The sequence below is a fragment of the Pagrus major genome, chromosome 8 (assembly GCF_040436345.1).
Source record: "Pagrus major chromosome 8, Pma_NU_1.0".
Classification (NCBI taxonomy): domain Eukaryota; kingdom Metazoa; phylum Chordata; class Actinopteri; order Spariformes; family Sparidae; genus Pagrus; species Pagrus major.
The window spans coordinates 26,792,264-26,810,582 of record NC_133222.1 but is presented as its reverse complement, the minus strand read 5'-3'; the positions used below and the strand labels follow the sequence as shown (position 1 = coordinate 26,810,582).

General features: G+C 40.4%; 1 protein-coding gene across 1 annotated transcript; it reads left to right on the top strand.

Annotated features, from left to right (window-relative positions):
* The first annotated feature begins 2,842 nt into the window (after positions 1–2,842).
* cotl1 (coactosin-like F-actin binding protein 1) lies at positions 2,843–17,129 on the top strand. Its single transcript, XM_073472519.1, has 4 exons — positions 2,843–3,309; positions 4,204–4,286; positions 12,042–12,199; positions 14,687–17,129. The coding sequence occupies exons 1-4, from the start codon at positions 3,233–3,235 to the stop codon at positions 14,795–14,797; spliced, it is 429 nt and encodes a 142-aa protein (XP_073328620.1). The 5' UTR covers positions 2,843–3,232; the 3' UTR covers positions 14,798–17,129.
* Positions 17,130–18,319: the final 1,190 nt, after the last annotated feature.

Sequence of the window (18,319 nt, the reverse complement as noted above, 5' to 3'; positions counted from 1 at the left end):
GTTCAAGACGGCCAGTGTTACAGCACGTTTTAAAGATGTTTAACGCTTCCGTGCTCACTTGGTAAGTAGGTCATAATGAAGTTGAGTGTTGGGATGCATTTCTTCAAAAAGCATGAGGTCTGTGAATGCTACAGAATAACTACACACTAGAGACTAATAAAACGTGAAAGTCTTTATGAGGATAAAACAACCCTAGTTTCTCATAGGCATTCTCCTTGCATTTCAATATTAAAGATAGTCCATTTATGAAATATTTCCTGGCTCATTGTGGCCGAGGAGGAGGTTAATGGAAACTGATTTTATTACATATTTACATGGTTGAGAAAAATAAAACAACACATAGACAAAATGAGAGACGTACATACAGAACCATTGAGAATATGTGCAATATAGCAAGGGATCTGCAATCTGAATGGGAGCCAAAATTTAACTAAATCCAGATTGAGTGACCATAATTAGAGATTGACAGAGGTCACTATATGATTTCAAGGAAGTCAGTGGGGAAAAAAATCTGTAACTGTCACTTAGAAATTAAAACGGAGGTATATTTTTCTCTGTATGTGTCCAAAATATAAAACCAATGGAGATGAACATTATGAAAGTTTTTAAAGGCTTTTCCAATTTTAATGCACCTGTCTGATAATATAAAAACAAGACTAGCAGCTTGTTTTGTTATCTGACAGACTGATAAGAAATACTATGTAGGTTTTTTTAATGATACATATTATATGTAATGTATAGAATGAGTAACATGAAATATATCTGCAACTTGTAGCTTGACTGTATTTATGTCAACACCAGAGTCATAAACTACTAGAACAAGCGGGTGTGATGTTGGTGGACCAGCAGGTGGCGGGATGATGCATTAACAGAGAACCCAGAGTGACAGAGCTGAGACCTGGTAGGTGCTGGTCCTCTTTTAGATCAGGCCTCATCAGTGTCAGTCATCAGTGAGCCGGTGGAGCCTGTAGACTCAGGACTCCCAACAGGAGAGAAAAGACCATTGACCTCTGTGCTGGCTGCCTGCTGCACTGATCATCACAGCCCCATACTTAATCACTGAACTTCATGTAACCTATACATACAGTATGCAACACCTGCTCATGGCTGACTGTATTGTGTTGTTGTATGTAGTTTGTATTATATATAGTTTTGTGTTATAAACTAGTTTTATGCTTTACCTACATTGTTAAGAAAGTTGCGATAAACAGCACATTAGTTTTATATAACACAATACTGTATAGTTTTGTACTGTATAATGTTGCGTATCTGGGTGCTTCTATTAAAAGTCCTTAATTGGCCCTCAGGGACAACCCTGCATGAATTAAAATTAATTGATTTGAAATGACTCAAACAAAATTGGTGGATTTTAATACCGCTGCATCAATCTGTCAAGTTGCACAATTTAGCAAAAGAAAAACCGGAAGTTGATTGTTGTGCCGTCAAAATAAAACAATGACTTGTGTCACTGAAAAAGAACAATCAAGTTTTCTGCATTTTCTGGCTACAAAAGCAACAGCAACACTTCTAAAAAATAAATAATTCCTTACAGGATGTTACAGATATGCTCATCATGTATCATATTAAGCGTATCTTGCCGTCCTGCCCAATTTAATTTTTTTTCTCCTTTCCTCTTCCTCCTCTTTTAATCCCCCTTACAGCCAAACCTACATCTCAACCTCCCCATCTTTCCCCATTTCCCTGCTCTTTTTCTGTATCATTTCCAATGCAAAAATTAATCCAATAAATGAAAAATAACATTCATTGTAACCAGCAGCAAAATGAAGATCCAATATCATACTCACTAATACTTGTTTGATGTTGTTTAGTTCATTTCCTGGGATTTTCTGGCTGAAATAGATCACTGTAGGAAACATATTCATGTAAACAGGATCATGATTTTGTGTTAAAAAAAAATTTCTCCACTGCTGCTTTCCTTTCCCTAACAGTCTCAGATATATACACCAATCAGCCACAACATTAAAACCACTGACAGGTGATGTGAATAACATTGATTATCTCTTTACAGTGTAATGTTCTGCTGGGAAACCCTGTCTGGACATTGTGTGATTCCACTTGACATGCACCACCCACCCAAACATTACTGCAGACCAAGTCCCTGCAAAAATGGCTCAGGAATGGGCCGACCGTGGATCAGAGAAGCCGGCCAATGACTGGGTCCATTATAACACTTGATTTACAATGCAGCAGCCTGGCTGCTCTTCCACCCAGTTCTCCCACACTACACCTCTCCCCTGCACTGGCTACTGGTGGCTACCCAAATCCAGTTCAAGACACTTCCTTGCCTTGCCACCTAACATGCTGGACTTTGTCAGAGCGTATATACCCCAGCCCGTCCACTACTCTTAGCTACTGCCAATCAGCGTGCTACTACCTCACTACAAGGGTGGCTCACTAACTGCTCAACAAAATCAAGACTATTTGCTGTCCTGGCTCCACAGTAGTGGCAAAAGCTTGCCATTGGCATCAGTACAGCAGAAACTGTGTAAAAATCTTGCATAAAAAACTTGTTCTAGTTGTTTTATATGTAGTGCTTGAAGCAGTTCAATATAATTAATATTAATAGTTAATGTACTTGATTTGTAAAACATTTTTGGGTTATATCCACATGATTGAATACATGCATTAGACGCTTTGCGTAAAACGTCAGTTAAATAAATGCAATGTAATAAGCTTTACCATTTGTGTACTTTTTGTGAAAAAAATATACAATCACAAAAGTATTTAGCACATTTTAAACAAACCCGCTTTAAACCAATATTATGCTGCAGCCATTGTGTTTATTACTTTATTTTGAAGGTCCTTACCGGAAAATGTAGTTGTATTTTGCGGGTGCCTTGACAGCGGTCCTCATACCACTGACCATTCACAGGGAGAAGGTGAATCCAGCGTCTGGGGGACTCCTCCGTCTGTCTACTGGCAACCTGATCGACTAACATCACCAACGCCCATAAAGTGGCAATATACAGGAAATGAACCGAGCTGCTAGAAGAAGAGCCGTCTTTTTCCGCTAAGTCCGACCAGCTCAATTGTTTCAGTGCGGTGGTCGTGATTTTCAAGTGAGCCTATTGTACAACGTTATCAGTTATAGTTCTCTGATGCATTACATCAACTGTATAAGTTAGCTGCTTTATTACTGCGTAGCTACCTCCCTGGTTTGGACTGATACAACGTTGACTTCGTCTGTTTGATTCCCGTCCACCTAAAAAAAATGGCAACCCAAATCGATAAAGAGGCTTGCAGAGAGGCTTACAACCAAGTCAGAGATGATAACACGGACACCAACTGGTGAGTATACGGACATGGTTTCTTATCCATACTCGTTCAAGAATGTGACTGTTTGTATATCGCCTTGCATATTTGCAAAAGTAAATGTGTCGTAAATCTAACCCAGAGTCAGAACCTCCACTGGGTATGAAAAACTAAGCCGTTATTTAGCCCGGCAACAATATAATTCATCCAGCAATCTGTTTTTCGATCTAATCTCAGTTACATGTTTTAGCTCTCCTCGCCTGTTACCGCCCACTGCGCCGTCTTTTCGACCGAGAACGATGCTAAAATAATAGCAGATCATTTATAAAAGTTTACATCTTATTAAAATCTGTTTGGCTTACTGGATATATGCCGAATGGAAGATAGGTTCCCAAAGACATATAAAATGTAATAAGCTGCAGTTTATGTGACATGAACAATTACATTTAGCCAAGCTAACTTTAAATTGCTCGATTTTTAAACCCAGTTCGACCTGCTTATTTGGAAGACGCGCTTACAATGGCACATTGGGGGGTTTGCCGGGGATTTTTCCCCCACACTGGATACGTGAAACCCTGGTTCCAGTGCTTTTGTTTATAACAATATAGTCAAAAATACATGCAGCTCTCAGTGTCGTGTGCTAGCTGATCTGTGTTAAGGCTATTTAGCTGTCACACACGGCACAGTTATGAGGCCCAGCGGGGCAGAAGTAATTTCCTTTGTCCTGTATTCAGAGAGGATAACGTCCTAGTAGTGACACTTACACATGGCTGACACGCAGCTGCCACCTTGCATGGGCGTCTGAGGCATGTTGTGCATTGCTTCAGTTTGCAAGAATGGGTCTGATGTGTACATTTGTGATGGATCAACAGATCATGAGACTGAATAATGCGCAGAGTATTAACGCACGGTGTGTTGTGCATTTTCCAGGACTGCCTTTAAATATGAGGGCTCTAGGATCGTGCCTGCAGGACAAGGCTCTGACTATGAGGACTTCAAGAGGATGTGCACAGGTAAAGACTGCATTTTATTTGAAGTATGCAACCGCATATGTTAACCCAGCTTTCCCAGCATAATGTATGGCTGAATTGTATGTCCCTGCTGCTGATTAGTCTAGATTTTGTGGTATGTGTGTGGCCTGTGTGTCTCTGGACAGTTAAACAGCCTATATGCCACACAGCTTGACTTGGCAGGATACTAATCTTTTAAGACTCTCTGCCCTGTCACCCATTGGCCTTGAGCCCTGTAACAAAGCTGTCAAAGCACTTAACACTGTATGCATTGCATTGCATAATCTGTCCTACAACATCCTGTGCGTGGTTTTTACAAGGTGAAACATTTATTAAGGTCAGCCTTTTGTATAAAGGTTGAAAGATTTTCCTGAGTTACAATGGGAGGGTGAAGTCTACTTTAAAACTTAAGTCCTTCTTCTCCAACTAGTTGTCATTCATGTAAGTTTAATTTTTCACTTCGTCCTACCAAAGCATCTACATGCAGCCGAATAAAAAATACACACGTGAACAGGTTTGTGTGTGTGTATGTGTGTCTTTTTTATGAGGGATCTGGTCTGCTGTGTATTCACTGCACAGTACAGTATCTAGTAGTATCTGTTTGCATGGAGTTTATGTTTGTTCCTCGCAAAAAGGAGAGAACAGAAAAAAGCCTAGAAAGTAGACTTTCAGATTCCCTCTGAGAATGGATAAATAACGGGTGCTGGCCGGATGTAGAGAAAAAAGTCTGTCACTCTGATGCAAGTTCCTCTCCTCTGTGTCCCCTGGGGTAAAGCATCTGCTCAGATGTAGGGTGTGGCTGCTTCTGACGCTAGCTCTTGTTGTCTTTAAAGCTTGCTGCCTCAGGCCTGTACTCCTTTTCTCTTCCTGATATTTCAGAGCAAAAATTCCTATGTTGAAATCACTCATTTATCACAGTGCGCTGCAATAGTTAAGCTGGTGTGTTTGCCATTGGTTCCTGTTCAGAGATGACACACACATTATCAGACATGTTTCTGTCTGTGGGCTTGCTTGTTTTCCTTATTTAGCAGTGAAGTTGTAACTGCAAAAAAAACCCAGGGTGTAGGAGGAGTTGATGCAGACTGATAGTGTAGTGAGGCTTGAAGAGGAGTGCTCATTATGAGTAGCAATGTTTAACATATTCAGGAAGTAGAAATAGAAGAATTCTGGTGTGCAGGGTTATTGTTTCAAGAAGTCCAAAATCCATTTATTGATTTTAATTTTCCACCAGAACTTTTAAACCTGATTTCTGCTGACAGCTGGCAACAACCAATAACTTATTTAGTCAGTGTCATACATTATTAATTGTAGATCACCTAACTATCAGCTACAGGGAAAATCAGTCCTGAATGTTGCCTGGTGGGAAGGTTTTGTCAGGTTTTGTGTCTTCAAAATTGATTTTTTAGTGTTTTTAGCTACTTTAGTGGCATTGCTGTATGGATGGCGGTATTGGTTGGTCCATCCACCACTTTTGTCTGGACTGAAATTGCAAGACAACAATTGGATAGATCGCCATGATTGATGAGGAAATTTGCCAATTTGACCTTTATCGTCCTCAGAGAATGAATCCCACTGACTTTGACAACCTCTTGACTTTTCCTCCAGCGCCACCAGCAGGTCAGATTTTTCACTTGTGATCTGAATGGATTGGGGCACCATGTTGTGCAGACTTTCATAGTCTCCAGTATCGATGTCTCTTTTTGCTTTCGGGGGTGGAGGTGCAGATACATTAACAGCAGCCTAAGGAAAAGACACCCCGCTGCCACCACTGTAACTGAGCGTGTTGGGCTCGCCTAACACGGCAGGTTTAATAATAAACAGGAGATGGAGATGTAACATTGGTGCATTAAGCAGCAACAAACTTCATTTTCTCTCACACATGTTAGAAGTGTGAACAACTCCTGCTTACAGCAACTCTGAGGGGACAAACTACTTTTTTGTGCTCTGGTGGGGAGGCTTTTAAGTCACTATGTTACAGTGGCACAGGGCTCAGCAGCAGATGACTGTCAGCCATTTGTGATGTCATCCATCTGCCCAACCCAAGTCTCCAGAGGCTGAATCGTACTGACTTCTTTTCAAGTGCAACCATCAGGTTCCCATTTTGGATTCTGACAATCTTTTCAACTGGATTGCCATGAAATTCAGTTCAGATATTTAAGATCCCCTCAATAAATCTTGATGATTTAATGAATCCTCAGATTTTTCATCGAGTGCCACCATCGGGGCAACTTGAAACTAAGCCTGTGAAATATCTCAACATCGCAGATTGATTTGATTTCACCACATTAAATGTTATTTTTGAGGTGAACTTAAACACATCTATTGTTTACAGAGTGTTTAATCAGTTAGTTTATTCATGCCAAATGGTGACACTAGAACAAATGTCACTAACTAAGGACCCAGGTCTGGACACAGATGCTGTCCGACCCGGACATAAAAAGTAAAGGCAGCTTTACTCATCTTGAATATTATTTAAACAAAATACCGTTCCATGCTCAATTTTTGACCATCTACACAGGTGTTGAGGGCTGGCCCTGACACTGTTACAACCCAGATTTAGAGTTCTTGCAGGAAAAGCATAAGCTCACTTCATTCGCTGAACAAGAGATTGTGGAGGAATGGGGAATAAAAGGGAAAGAAATACTGTTCAGTTATTTAGATGTGGTGAGATTGTTTTTATACAGTTGGTTAATAATGTTAAGATGGAAAATGGAGTTCACAAAAAAGAAGAAAAGGGGAAACTCAAGGTACACTGTATTTTTTTTTTTTTGTAAGATTAAGCCCGTTATCTTAAAAGGCACATTTTTCAAAACATCTGTTATTTTAAAATACAGCCCTTATTTGACTTGAAATGAGAAACAGACATTTATTTATTATTTAAGTACTTATTTATAATCCCTCTAGTTCACTGTGAAAACTGACAATGCTGTTGAAATATGTGTCAAATCTAGAAAAAAAAAAATAGAATTGTACTTAATGTAATTTGACAGTCGGTTGTTGACAACAAACAGATACAACTACTAGGCTACTTCAGTATAGGCTACTGTATATGGCACTGGATCATAATGCAAGTTAGACATTATGAGGTTCCGGACCTTAGCTTGAGGAGATTTTCTCTAACTGGACCTCTTTGAATTTTGATTGAATACCCCTGCACTGGAGGGCAGGTCAGAAGTTCAGCCAACCCAAAGTGTTGGTGAATGGTGAAGTTTTGACCTCAGATGGGCCCTTTATTATAAAAGATCACCAAAATCATAAAGATTCATCCTCTGGAGATCAACACCCAATTAATTGTCTGGCATCTCCATCCTCTGGCCCTGCTATAGTGGAGATAAAAACCAGAGCAACTTTGGACTCAGTTAACATGTTGGTAACACCACTCCTCTCCAGACCCACCTGACACTGTCCACAGGAGACAGCTCTAGTTTCCAGGCTGTCGCAGAGGGACTGAGCGTGGGCTGAGGCGGCATGCACAGGAAGATACTGTGTCACCCGTCAACCTTTGCCGTGCTCAAACGAAGTCAATTTATGCAGAACAAAGTCTCTCCAAAGAAGCCTTTCTTGCTGTCTCATCATTGTTGTAGTTTCAGAGCAGTTTTCTCTGCAGTATGGGGAGGTCAGCTGCAGAGTCAGCATGGGTTTAGAGGGAAGACAAACCAGGAAGAGTCTGGCAGAGGGAGGAAGTTGGGTGGTGGGGGGGCGACAGCGTCTGCCCTCGGCAGCAGAGCCAGGCAGCTCCTGCAGTTGAATGGCGGTGATTATGTGACGTGATTCAGAGCAAAAAACTTTAACTGACAAATGTCTTTGTCACCTTCCACTATTGTGTTGTAGTAGTTACGGTCTCTGGTATAGAAAAAGATCACCGTGACTGTCAGCCCTCCCGACCAAGACTTCAGTGAACTTTCCCCCAGAAAACAGCATCCCTCCCTGTGAGTGATGGTGATGGTGATCATGTAATTATGTAGTTTAGAGCAAAAAACATGACTTTCCATTCATTTTCCAGGATGCATGGTGGGTCAGGATCTCAGAATCACAGAATCACAAAACTTGATCAACTTCATCCATATGATTATAAACAGTCGGCAGATACATGTTTAGATTATCAAGTGGAAACCAGGGAAACACGTTAAAAAAATGACGGATGTCAACGTCATGATGTGGGCTGTCACGCCTCTTTTGGTTCTGCAGCTGCTCGTATCAGTGTAATCAAAAAAGGTGGCGTAAAGGCAAGCCTTCCTTGCAGTGATAATGCAGAGTCTATGTGTGAAAAGGACTACAGACTTTGCTCTGTGTGTGTGTGTGTGTTTAGTGCTGCAGGCAAGGTGTTGAAACTGGTGAATTCCTCTGTGGCCACACTGATAAGACACTGTACAGTGACTACTTAATGGTGTTAATGTGCGGCTGATCTGAGAACAGTGCTGCTGAGGCTCTGCCAGGAAAGTCTTTATCAGCTGCCTCAACTGGTACATGAAGATAAAATAAAAGTTACTACTTTGTAGTGAGAAAAAACTAAAGTAGAAGAAATTAGCCTGGATGAGACAATAGCTTGGGAGACGTGGTCATCATGGGCTGTCTATTCTCCAGCAAAAACTGGAGGTGAGCTTTTTCAGTTTTGATAAGTCAGCAGTATGCTGGCTAACATTAGCCTCAAGGACTAAAATCTTCACTGTTATTTGGCAACTCTGTCAGCTGCTACAGGATATCCGAATGGTTGCTGTGGTCCGTAGAAATAACATGTTTGATATTTATCAGGCTGGCCGCCACGAGACTGTGGGCAGTTCACAAGGTTTAAGACTGTAAACCCCTCCAAGTACCAGATGATCTGGGATAAAGATTGGTACTGACCAAGGTCCCCAACAAGATTTCTCATCAGAGCAGTATGACATTTCTGGTTTGCAATACAATAGACTACAAACCTGACACACCACATGGTTTGTTACACAGAACCATCTGGAAAGTCATCTTTGTAAACTTTTTGGAAAAGGGCAGGCACCATAAAAGAATACTTGGAAGGTGACTGGAAAAACCATCTGTCTATTACTGTCTATCACAGGCTAACTTCAACTAATCAGACCAAACAGTAGGAGAACGCTATCACCAGTGGAGCCAGCTGGTAAATCAAAATCTTACTGAACCCAGTCTAGAAAAAAGCAAAAACATCTATACGATCGAGAAAAGCCTTCAGTTCCGTTCTTTGCTCTTCTTTCAATGAAATATATAAGCTCTGATATAACTGATACTATAGCAGCTATGCTAACCTTTTGAGGAGTCACCACTGTTGTTTTCAAATGAACGGTCACATATCTCTCTGGTTGACACATTTAAACCATGGCCGTCGCTACCAGTAGTTTCTCAAATGAAGCTGATTGGTTGAACGCTTGTGTATTCGGCCACAAGGACATTGCTGGAAGCCTGGCAAGTTCTCAAGATCACATGATCATTGGATTGCAAATCCAGCTACCTTGCAAAGTAAGGAAACTACAACTTTATAACACAAAGAAGGGGTTATAAAAAGCTGATATGGAGTTTGCAAGATGTGGGCAGTTAGGGTTGGTCTAACGAAAGATGCCATTTAGTTGAATAACTGGAAGTGTAGCATCCACTAACTAAAAAAAAGGTGAATTAGAGGCTCAAGCATGTGACATATAAGGAATTTACATGCCAGTCTGTCCAGTACAATGCCCATATCATGTCTACCTTATCCATTTTGGTAATCCAAGTATCAATCTCAGTTTGTATTCAGTCAGTAGGCATTCATAACAAATTTAGGGGATATACAGTACGTAAAATTAAAATACATTCCAACACAGGTTTACTGTAACTGCCTTACTGAGAGTTCAGCTTTGTCTACGACTGGCATTACATCATTATATGTTGCATGTGTGTGAGCAGTTCACCCTACAGAGTGATGTCCCCTGCTCACACTGCTTCACTTCAAGAATTAGAAGAGGTAAAATTCTGTGGAAAAAACAAACAAACAAACAAAAACAAACAACAGTTTTTTTTGTCTTTTTAGCCTGTCTGGTTGTGTGTATTCAGACATTGTTCACAGTATTCACAGTTCTGGGGTGGACCACCACAAGAGTGACTGCTGTGGTCACTGGGAGGTCTGAGTTACAACTGCAGGGCTCACAAGAGATTTGACTCATTTAGTCTATTGACCTGAATATTTCCTCCTTGTGCATGCACACACACACACACACACACACGTTACAAAACTTCACCCAAAATGCAGAAGCTTGTATTCATCTGCATTGCAGCACTGGACCTCTTTTGTCTGTCCTTCACACACACAGGCATATTAACATACACAGAGTGTAGTTTTGAAACACTTGATGCTACTGCTAAGTGATTAAGTAAAGAAATTTACAGATTAAATTTTTTTTTATTTACATACTTCATGTCTTGTAACATTGATGCATTGTGCACTAATTGGGTTTGGGAGAGCGATCTTATATCGGCATGTTGGTGTTTTTCCTGGAACATCATAACTGATGTTGCTCCAGGACCATCATTGCAACTGACCACTCACGTTTTCGTAATATCATAGCTTTGGGCCTCAGGAAAAAGACTGGAAAAATTTGCACATGGGAGAAGTTATCCAAAGTATTTTTGCTGCCTAAACCTCACCAAACAGTGACAGAAAACTGAAAAGAAACAGAAAATAAGTGAGCTTTGTGTAAAAATAAACACAAGTCAACAGTATGATAAAATGATCCAAATGAGATACAAACCCAAGTTTTCTCAGTATGTCCTCTTCGCCACAGTAGATTGCTCAGAAGAAAACGTCATTGTGGTTTCCTAAGTTGAAATGATAGTCCTGGAGCAACATTAGTTGTGATGTTATCAAAATATCAGATAAGCCATGTTTAGGAAGCTGTATCTTAAAGATATGAAAAATTTACACATGAAAACGTCTAAATATGATGAGAACAAAAAGCAGGAATGTATAACGTTCAATCAAAACTTTTACTGAATCGTGACCTTAAAATCAAATGACATTGTATTGTGGATTTGGAGAATAGTGACTCCCCTAGTCCTTAAGTTTTCCCAAATGACAATTTGGGACAACTTGGGAAAAATGTTCAAATACAGAGAAACCCACAGGTTTATTCAAGTAAACGGTGCATTTCATTTGGTTGCCTATCACTATAACTTCAGCAGAGAGTCAGAGAGTGAGGAAGGAAGTCGACGAATGTGACTATCATGTCAGATAGATTTTTATCAGCAATGATGGTTGTTTTATCAATGAAGACAACAACTCCCATGATCCCATGCTACTTCTCAGCGTCATCAAACTATGTCTTTAGTTGTCATTGTTTTGATTGAGAGACCCCATAGCAACAGAAATGACAAGTATTTAAGTGATTGTAATGAAATGCAGCTGCTGTACTGCTTGGACTGTTAAGCTTCTGTTATGATCCACTCCCTCTCATTGATCAAAGACACTTTATGAAGAGATTATTTGTTTAAAGGTGAAATCAGAAGCCCTCTTCTCTCAGCAGATGGAAAAACAGAATGTGACGTTAAATCACATGACTGGAGCTCAGTTAGAACCCGCTTGGCGTAACACAGACTAGGACAATGATTTACAGTTGTTTGTGTGCGTAAGTCTCTGCTCAGACAGGAGAATTGTGGGAGTGTTTGTGTGCATCTTCTACTAGGATGTGATAAATATGTAACATTTTCAAATATAAGCTACAAGCATGTTAAATCTGTATTCTAGTCTCACACAGTCTCTACCATCTCTTCCCTTAGATGATTCCCGTCTGTTCGGCTTTGTCCGGATCACAACAGGAGATGCAATGAGCAAACGAGCCAAGTTCACTCTCATCACCTGGATTGGCGAGAACATCAGCGGGCTGCAGCGGGCCAAGATCAGCACTGACAAGGCCATGGTCAAAGAGATCGTGCAGGTCAGAGACTCTGTGCTGTTGCATGTTTAGAGAGTAGCAATTAAAATAATGGTTGTCATCATGAGAGTAAAATAGAGTGGAGCTTTAATTGTCCCTTTGGGGAAACCGGGTGGTTACAGAGGCAAATGGCAACCACTGAACACTGAAAACAGCTAAACAACTGGGATTTTTAAAAACAACAAACCATAACATCTTTACATGATATGAGACAAAAGTGCATTGAAGCAGATGCATCATGAAACATGTATCAAAGGACTCAAATACACAACATTTGAAATGTAGTAGTTTATGTATCCAATGTAGTAACTAACAGCAAGGGAAAATAAGACAATGTGTGTAAATATAGTGTACAGATTCAGCATATTCCCATACGCAAAAGCTGCACTAATCAATATTTCTATATTAAGAACAGAAAAAAATCATGATGTGAAATGTGAAAGGGGTTGCTCATAATGACAAGGTGATTCTTTTTCCGAGGCAGGAGACTAGAAAACTAGAGAGCTGAAAACAGACTAAATATTGGACTTTAATTTATGCCAAATGAATCATTTTTGTGCTTACTGTTTGCTCCTTTGCCCCAGAGTCACCAAAAATGTTCATCACTTGAAGCAGCTTTAAAAAGCTCTTCTTCCAATGAAATATACTCTCCAGCTCTGATATAACTGATACTATAGCAGCTATGCTAACCTTTTGAAGAGTCACCACTGTTGTTTTCAAATGAACGGTCACATATCTCTCTGGTTGGCACATTTAAACCATGGCCGTCGCTACCAGTAGTTGGTAGCGACTCAAATGAAGCTGATTGGTTCAACCGTTGTGTATCCTTGAAGCCTTCCAAACATTTAAATGCATTTCCTTTTTTGTGTTATCATGTGAGTGCTAGAAGAGCATGAGATACAAATACAATCAAAATATTGCCTAATAGAGCTACTGTGGGTCATAAACTCAATGCAGTTCCTCTAATACATTAAATTATACCACTTTCACACCGACATTAGCTAGCGTGACAATGACGATTCACATTAAAGACAAAAGCCAGATGTTGGTGGGTGTAAGTGGCTTTTTTGTCCTGTGTGAAAAGGGTATTAGAAACAAGCAGCAATGTTGTTATGTTCTTCTTCACCTGGTAGGTTGGAAGGTCCTGAAACTCATACTTGAGTACAGTGGTGGATGATGTAGCGTTTTTGCAGCAAAATTCATTTAAACATTTTTTTTTTACCTCCAGAATTCATTGGCAGAGTTTTAGATATCAAGACTTGTATCAATAATTTACATTACATTACAATTATACAGTATATTACCCCGTTTCATATCTGTAACCAGCTGGGTTGTCCTTACAGCATTGTTACATAAATGATTATGAATCAAACTGAGTGCTAGCAAGCTGATTAGGTCAGAGAATTTTTTGCCCTCTTCAATAACTCTGTAGTGAATTAAATCTTGTGCAATCCTGATAAAAGAAATCCTCTGAGAATAAAGACAGATACAGGGACAATAGAAAGAAGCTCAGAGAGCTATCATGACATGTTCCTGTCTGGTTAGCATGTTATCTGTTAGCTCACCTGCTACAGCAGTTTACCGACAAGACCAAGCCCATGTCGACATATTTCCTTCTGTAGTCCTGGGCCTTAAAGGTGCATTTTGTAAGATCTGGACATAATATTAGTTTAAAACATTCAAAAAAATTATCTTACCTTATCAACAGTGTGAAGAAGTAACAATTCTAGCGTTATGTCCAAGATGCCTATGTACTATATTGCAGAGATATCTGGTGCTAAGTAGCCAGGGACGGGCCGTCCCTTCTTGTAATAAGTCTTCCTAGCCTGAGAGGCGATATTGAGTCACTGTAGCTCCAGTGTGCCGCAGGCGAGGATAAAGAGAGGATGAAGAAGCCGAGCTGTCCGGAGTTTGAGCGTCAACTGAATAAAATGTGTCACGTACGAAAAGTTTATTCATTCAAGTTTATAAAAAAAACTTGTTCTGTAAATAGTTCACTTATTCTTTTGATCTGAAGCTCAATTCTGAGGCTGTTCTGTAAATAGTTTTCTCATAAATACTTAGCAACTTCTCTCCCATATAAGGGTTGGGCAGTTGGGCTGAATTAACATATGATAACTACCACTGGGAAACATTTGTTAATATGGTCTTCATCTCTGCACCATACATCCGTAACTTAGCTTATAAAGTTATCCGGCTAGCTTTACTCAGGACATTAAAGTAGCAACAAACTTCTTTTTCCTTCCTCTTCCACAAATGGCAACAACTCCTGCCTTACAACTCTTTGGAGACATGCTACTCTTTCATGCTCTCTGTGGGTTTTGGGGTTCCTTTTAAATCACAATGGTACTGGGGTCAGAAGGGGTCTCTGGGTCAGTCATTGATTTTCTGTATGCCAACAGTTGGTATAAACTCATTGCATTTTTGATGAAAGGCACGTTTATCCTTTGATATCCCTTCTTCACTTCAGCATGTGTTTTTTTTCTCCAGAACTTTGCCAAGGAGTTCATGTTCAGTGACCTGAGGGAACTCGACGAGGACAACATCCGTAATGAGCTGAAGAAGGCGGGTGGAGCCAATTATGATGCTCAGGCCGAGTAGAGAAGTGCCACAGTCCACTGGAAGGGTTGGGGTTGGGGAGGTCGGGTATGGTCCGGGAGGGGTAGGATGGAGTAGGTGGGAGCGGGGAGTGTTGGGGCAGGGCTGCTACCTCTTGGGGAGAGGGCGAGGCGGGATGGAGAGGGTGCTTCATGAAAGGTAAATGGGTGCATTGAACACACACGTCTTACCTTCACAGTGAGGTGCAGCAGAGAGCTCATAGTAAACAATGTGCTCATTTGCAAGAACATACTGTAGGTACACACAGAAACAAAGCAGAGGTGCACCAGGAGCAGCTTGTAGAACCAGTTAAAGGGTTTCAAACACTGGCCAGACACTTTTGATTCTGTCTAACAATGGCTTATTGTGAAACAGATCAGAGTTACTGTAGTTACTCAGTGCTTTGGCACAGATCCTGACAGTACAGATGCTGTTGGTGCACCTCTGAAATGATAACATCTGCATTAGGGCACTTATATACTTGGTTTTAAATGCTAATGTGTGAGCTGCTTTGTTCACATACTTACTTGGAGCAGTTTGTGTATCTGGAAGATTAAAAAGTCCATCCAAAGGACATGTGGGGGCAGATCTGGGCCAAATAGTCCAACACCAGGAGATCTTCCTTGAGACCTTCAGATTTAGCACATAAAGATATCTTAACATGGTGACACTTCCCTCATAGCAAGATTTGTCTGGCCCGGGGACGGGCCACATAGCCCACCTACACTCCACCCAAATATAACGGTGAATTATGGTCCACAGGTGGTCCAGATCTGGTAGCAAGAACACAGGTGCCCATGACATAGCAATATCTCAGCCAGCTGTATGACTATAGCCGGCCCTAATCTGACCCAGAACCAGGCTAATGTCTCAGGCACCTGTGTTCTGGCTATAAGATCTGGACCAACTCTGGACCGTAATTCACTGCTGTGTTTTAGTCAAGTGGAAGTGCTTGTGTGGCCCATCACAAATGCGTAGTTGAAATCAAGTGTATAAGTGCTCTTAAAGATCAAAGACTGTCCTCTCTCCTCTCCTACCTGCCCTCTCCCCAGTGAGCTCATGGTTGGTTATCTACTGTGCTGTGCATTATCATCTCACACTCATCTTCATCTTAGCTGGGCTGCAGCTGAGCAATATGAAGTGACATCAACGCTTCAGCACCGTTTCCTAGGAATAATTTCATGTCATGAGGATGTAAAAAAACTGAAGGGTTTCACTTCAAAATCTCGTACTGTGATCGTGGATCATATTGTGAGAATGAGTTCATTGATAAGGAACAAATGTCTCTAATTGAAATGAAACCCTTTACTTGCAGACGTGTTTTACACCAGAGCATGCTCTTAGTCATGATACACTGTACCTCCAGGAGGAAATGATCTCCATTTTCTAACAGTATCCTTGGTGGTGGTTGGCAGCTTGCTTTGAGTAAGCCTGAGTCATTGTGCTGAGTAAACCATCTCTTCATCTCTAGCCAGACAGCTGTGTTTGGATTACAGCCTCAAAGCCAACCATGACGTCTTGTCCTGCAATGGGCTGTAATTCATCCTTCTGTCCTCAAACTTGCTTGCTTTGAGCTTTGATTCCCTTTTATTACTCATTCAAATGTGTCTTTTTGTTACTGTGAACATTTTTGGACCTTATTTTAATGTAGTTTTTACCTTCTGACATAATTAATGTTTGCAGTTTCCAGAATTTGTAGAGGAGTACGTGGCAAAGAGTGAGACTCTTGGTCTCACAGAAGGCTCTCTGCCTGTACAGATTATGCTTTAGAAATACAAAGGAACAACTAATATATTGATCTTTCTGCAGCTCTTGTAGTCAAGTATTACATTTTCCCCAAAGGATTTTGAGAATGGAGATCTTTTCTTCTGGTGTTCATCTTACAATTTACCCCATCATACTGTAACCTACTGTGTTTGACTGCCTTAGTCTCCCAGGGAGAAAGGGGCATCATGGGAGCTTCTGGACACTACACTGTGATTGGCTATCCTATGGCGGCGGGACTTTGATCAGCACATGACCCTTCACAACAATGGGCTGTGCTTATCATCCCAACCCAGGAGGAGCCATTTCTCGGTTGTAGCATCTCTCTTTATTTGGTTTCAACCCCCCCTCCCTTCCTCCTGCAAAAAATAGGATTTTTTTATTGTACTTTTTTCGTTTTTGTTTTTGAGATTAATTTTATTGTCTCTGAAACTTTTAACTTTTGATTTTATTTTTAAGAGCATTGTTATCTTGATCATTGGCAGAAGAGATTTTCAAAAAATAAAGCAAAAAAAGAAAGAATGGGCACAAGACGAGTCATTTCAAAATAAAAATTGATGTTTTTTCCAAACCTGCTTCTCCAAGTGTCTTTTGTGTGTCTGTGAAGCTTAGAAGACCAGGGATATTCTGGTGGGACTTAAAACTGCAAAGATCGGGAGGGTTGTGTCCCTGTTTTTTGTTTGGCCATCTGTTATATACTCAGGTCAGAAGTTGTAGGCACTTCAGAGCTGTGATGTGTCAAAGGTCCCTCTCATTTGTTTAAAAATAATGGTGAATCAAAATAAATAACACATCTTGGAATCAACAAGGTTTTCTACAGCATCTGATGTGGTCAAATTTACTAGAGCCAAACAATATACGTATATGTGTATATGTGGTCCGATATGGGATGATATTAAATTCAATTCATTCAAGCACTAACGTCATTTTGGAGTTTTAGACTCTTTTCACAGCAGACAAAAGAAGGAAAAGCACCAGGTGTGATCACTAATGTTAACAATGACCATTCTATTACGTGTCCCCGTAAGCCAAGTGATGGAGAGAGGATTCACATTCGCATGTCCTGCTTGGACAAGTCAAAATATCTGCTGTAAAAATCATCTATTGATGTTCATTAAGTTCTGTACTGTATAAAGTTCTATCAGTAGTTCTTGAAACTAACTTGAGTTGTGTAATCATTCATAGTAAACAAGTCTGTAATTCATTATTTCATGATAAGAATAATGTAACTGACAAAAATAATGTAGACTGGATGTTCTGTAATTATACAAGTCAAGCAAGTTTGTACAACTGAATTGTAGTTTCAAGGTTTTTTTTTCTGTCCATGTAAACAGAGAACTATAAGTTGTTGAAATTTCAAACTTAATTGAATGAAATAGTCAGATCCATAGGTCAACAGTCACACTAATAGCCAGACAGCAGATGGTGATGCAAAGAGTCTCCTTGTCGACAAGCATATATCCATCTTATTTTGCACCTTAGCTTGTTGAAAGAGCTGCCAAACAAACATCCTGAGGGAAGAGTGCTCTGCTGACTTTTGCAGGCTTAATAGCTAATTAGCTTATCAGCTGCAGCATTCTGAGCAGTTTCAAACTGTGCCTGCAGATATCACTTTGGTCACTTTAGTAGTGAAAGCTTCAGTTTGTAAGCTACAGGTACCAGTGCAAGTTATATAGTTTATGCAGTATCTCCATGTACTTCCTGAGTCACGTATACACCAGCCCACCCACTCATGTTTAAATGCTTAAGACACATGTCAGT

Bases quoted from the DNA above. Each gene is read 5' to 3' on its own strand.
- cotl1 (XM_073472519.1), top strand. From the start codon at position 3,233: ATGGCAACCCAAATCGATAAAGAGGCTTGCAGAGAGGCTTACAACCAA. The intron at 3,310-4,203 runs GTGAGTATACGG...TGCATTTTCCAG, and splicing joins GATAACACGGACACCAACTG to GACTGCCTTTAAATATGAGG. The intron at 4,287-12,041 runs GTAAAGACTGCA...CTCTTCCCTTAG, and splicing joins CTTCAAGAGGATGTGCACAG to ATGATTCCCGTCTGTTCGGC.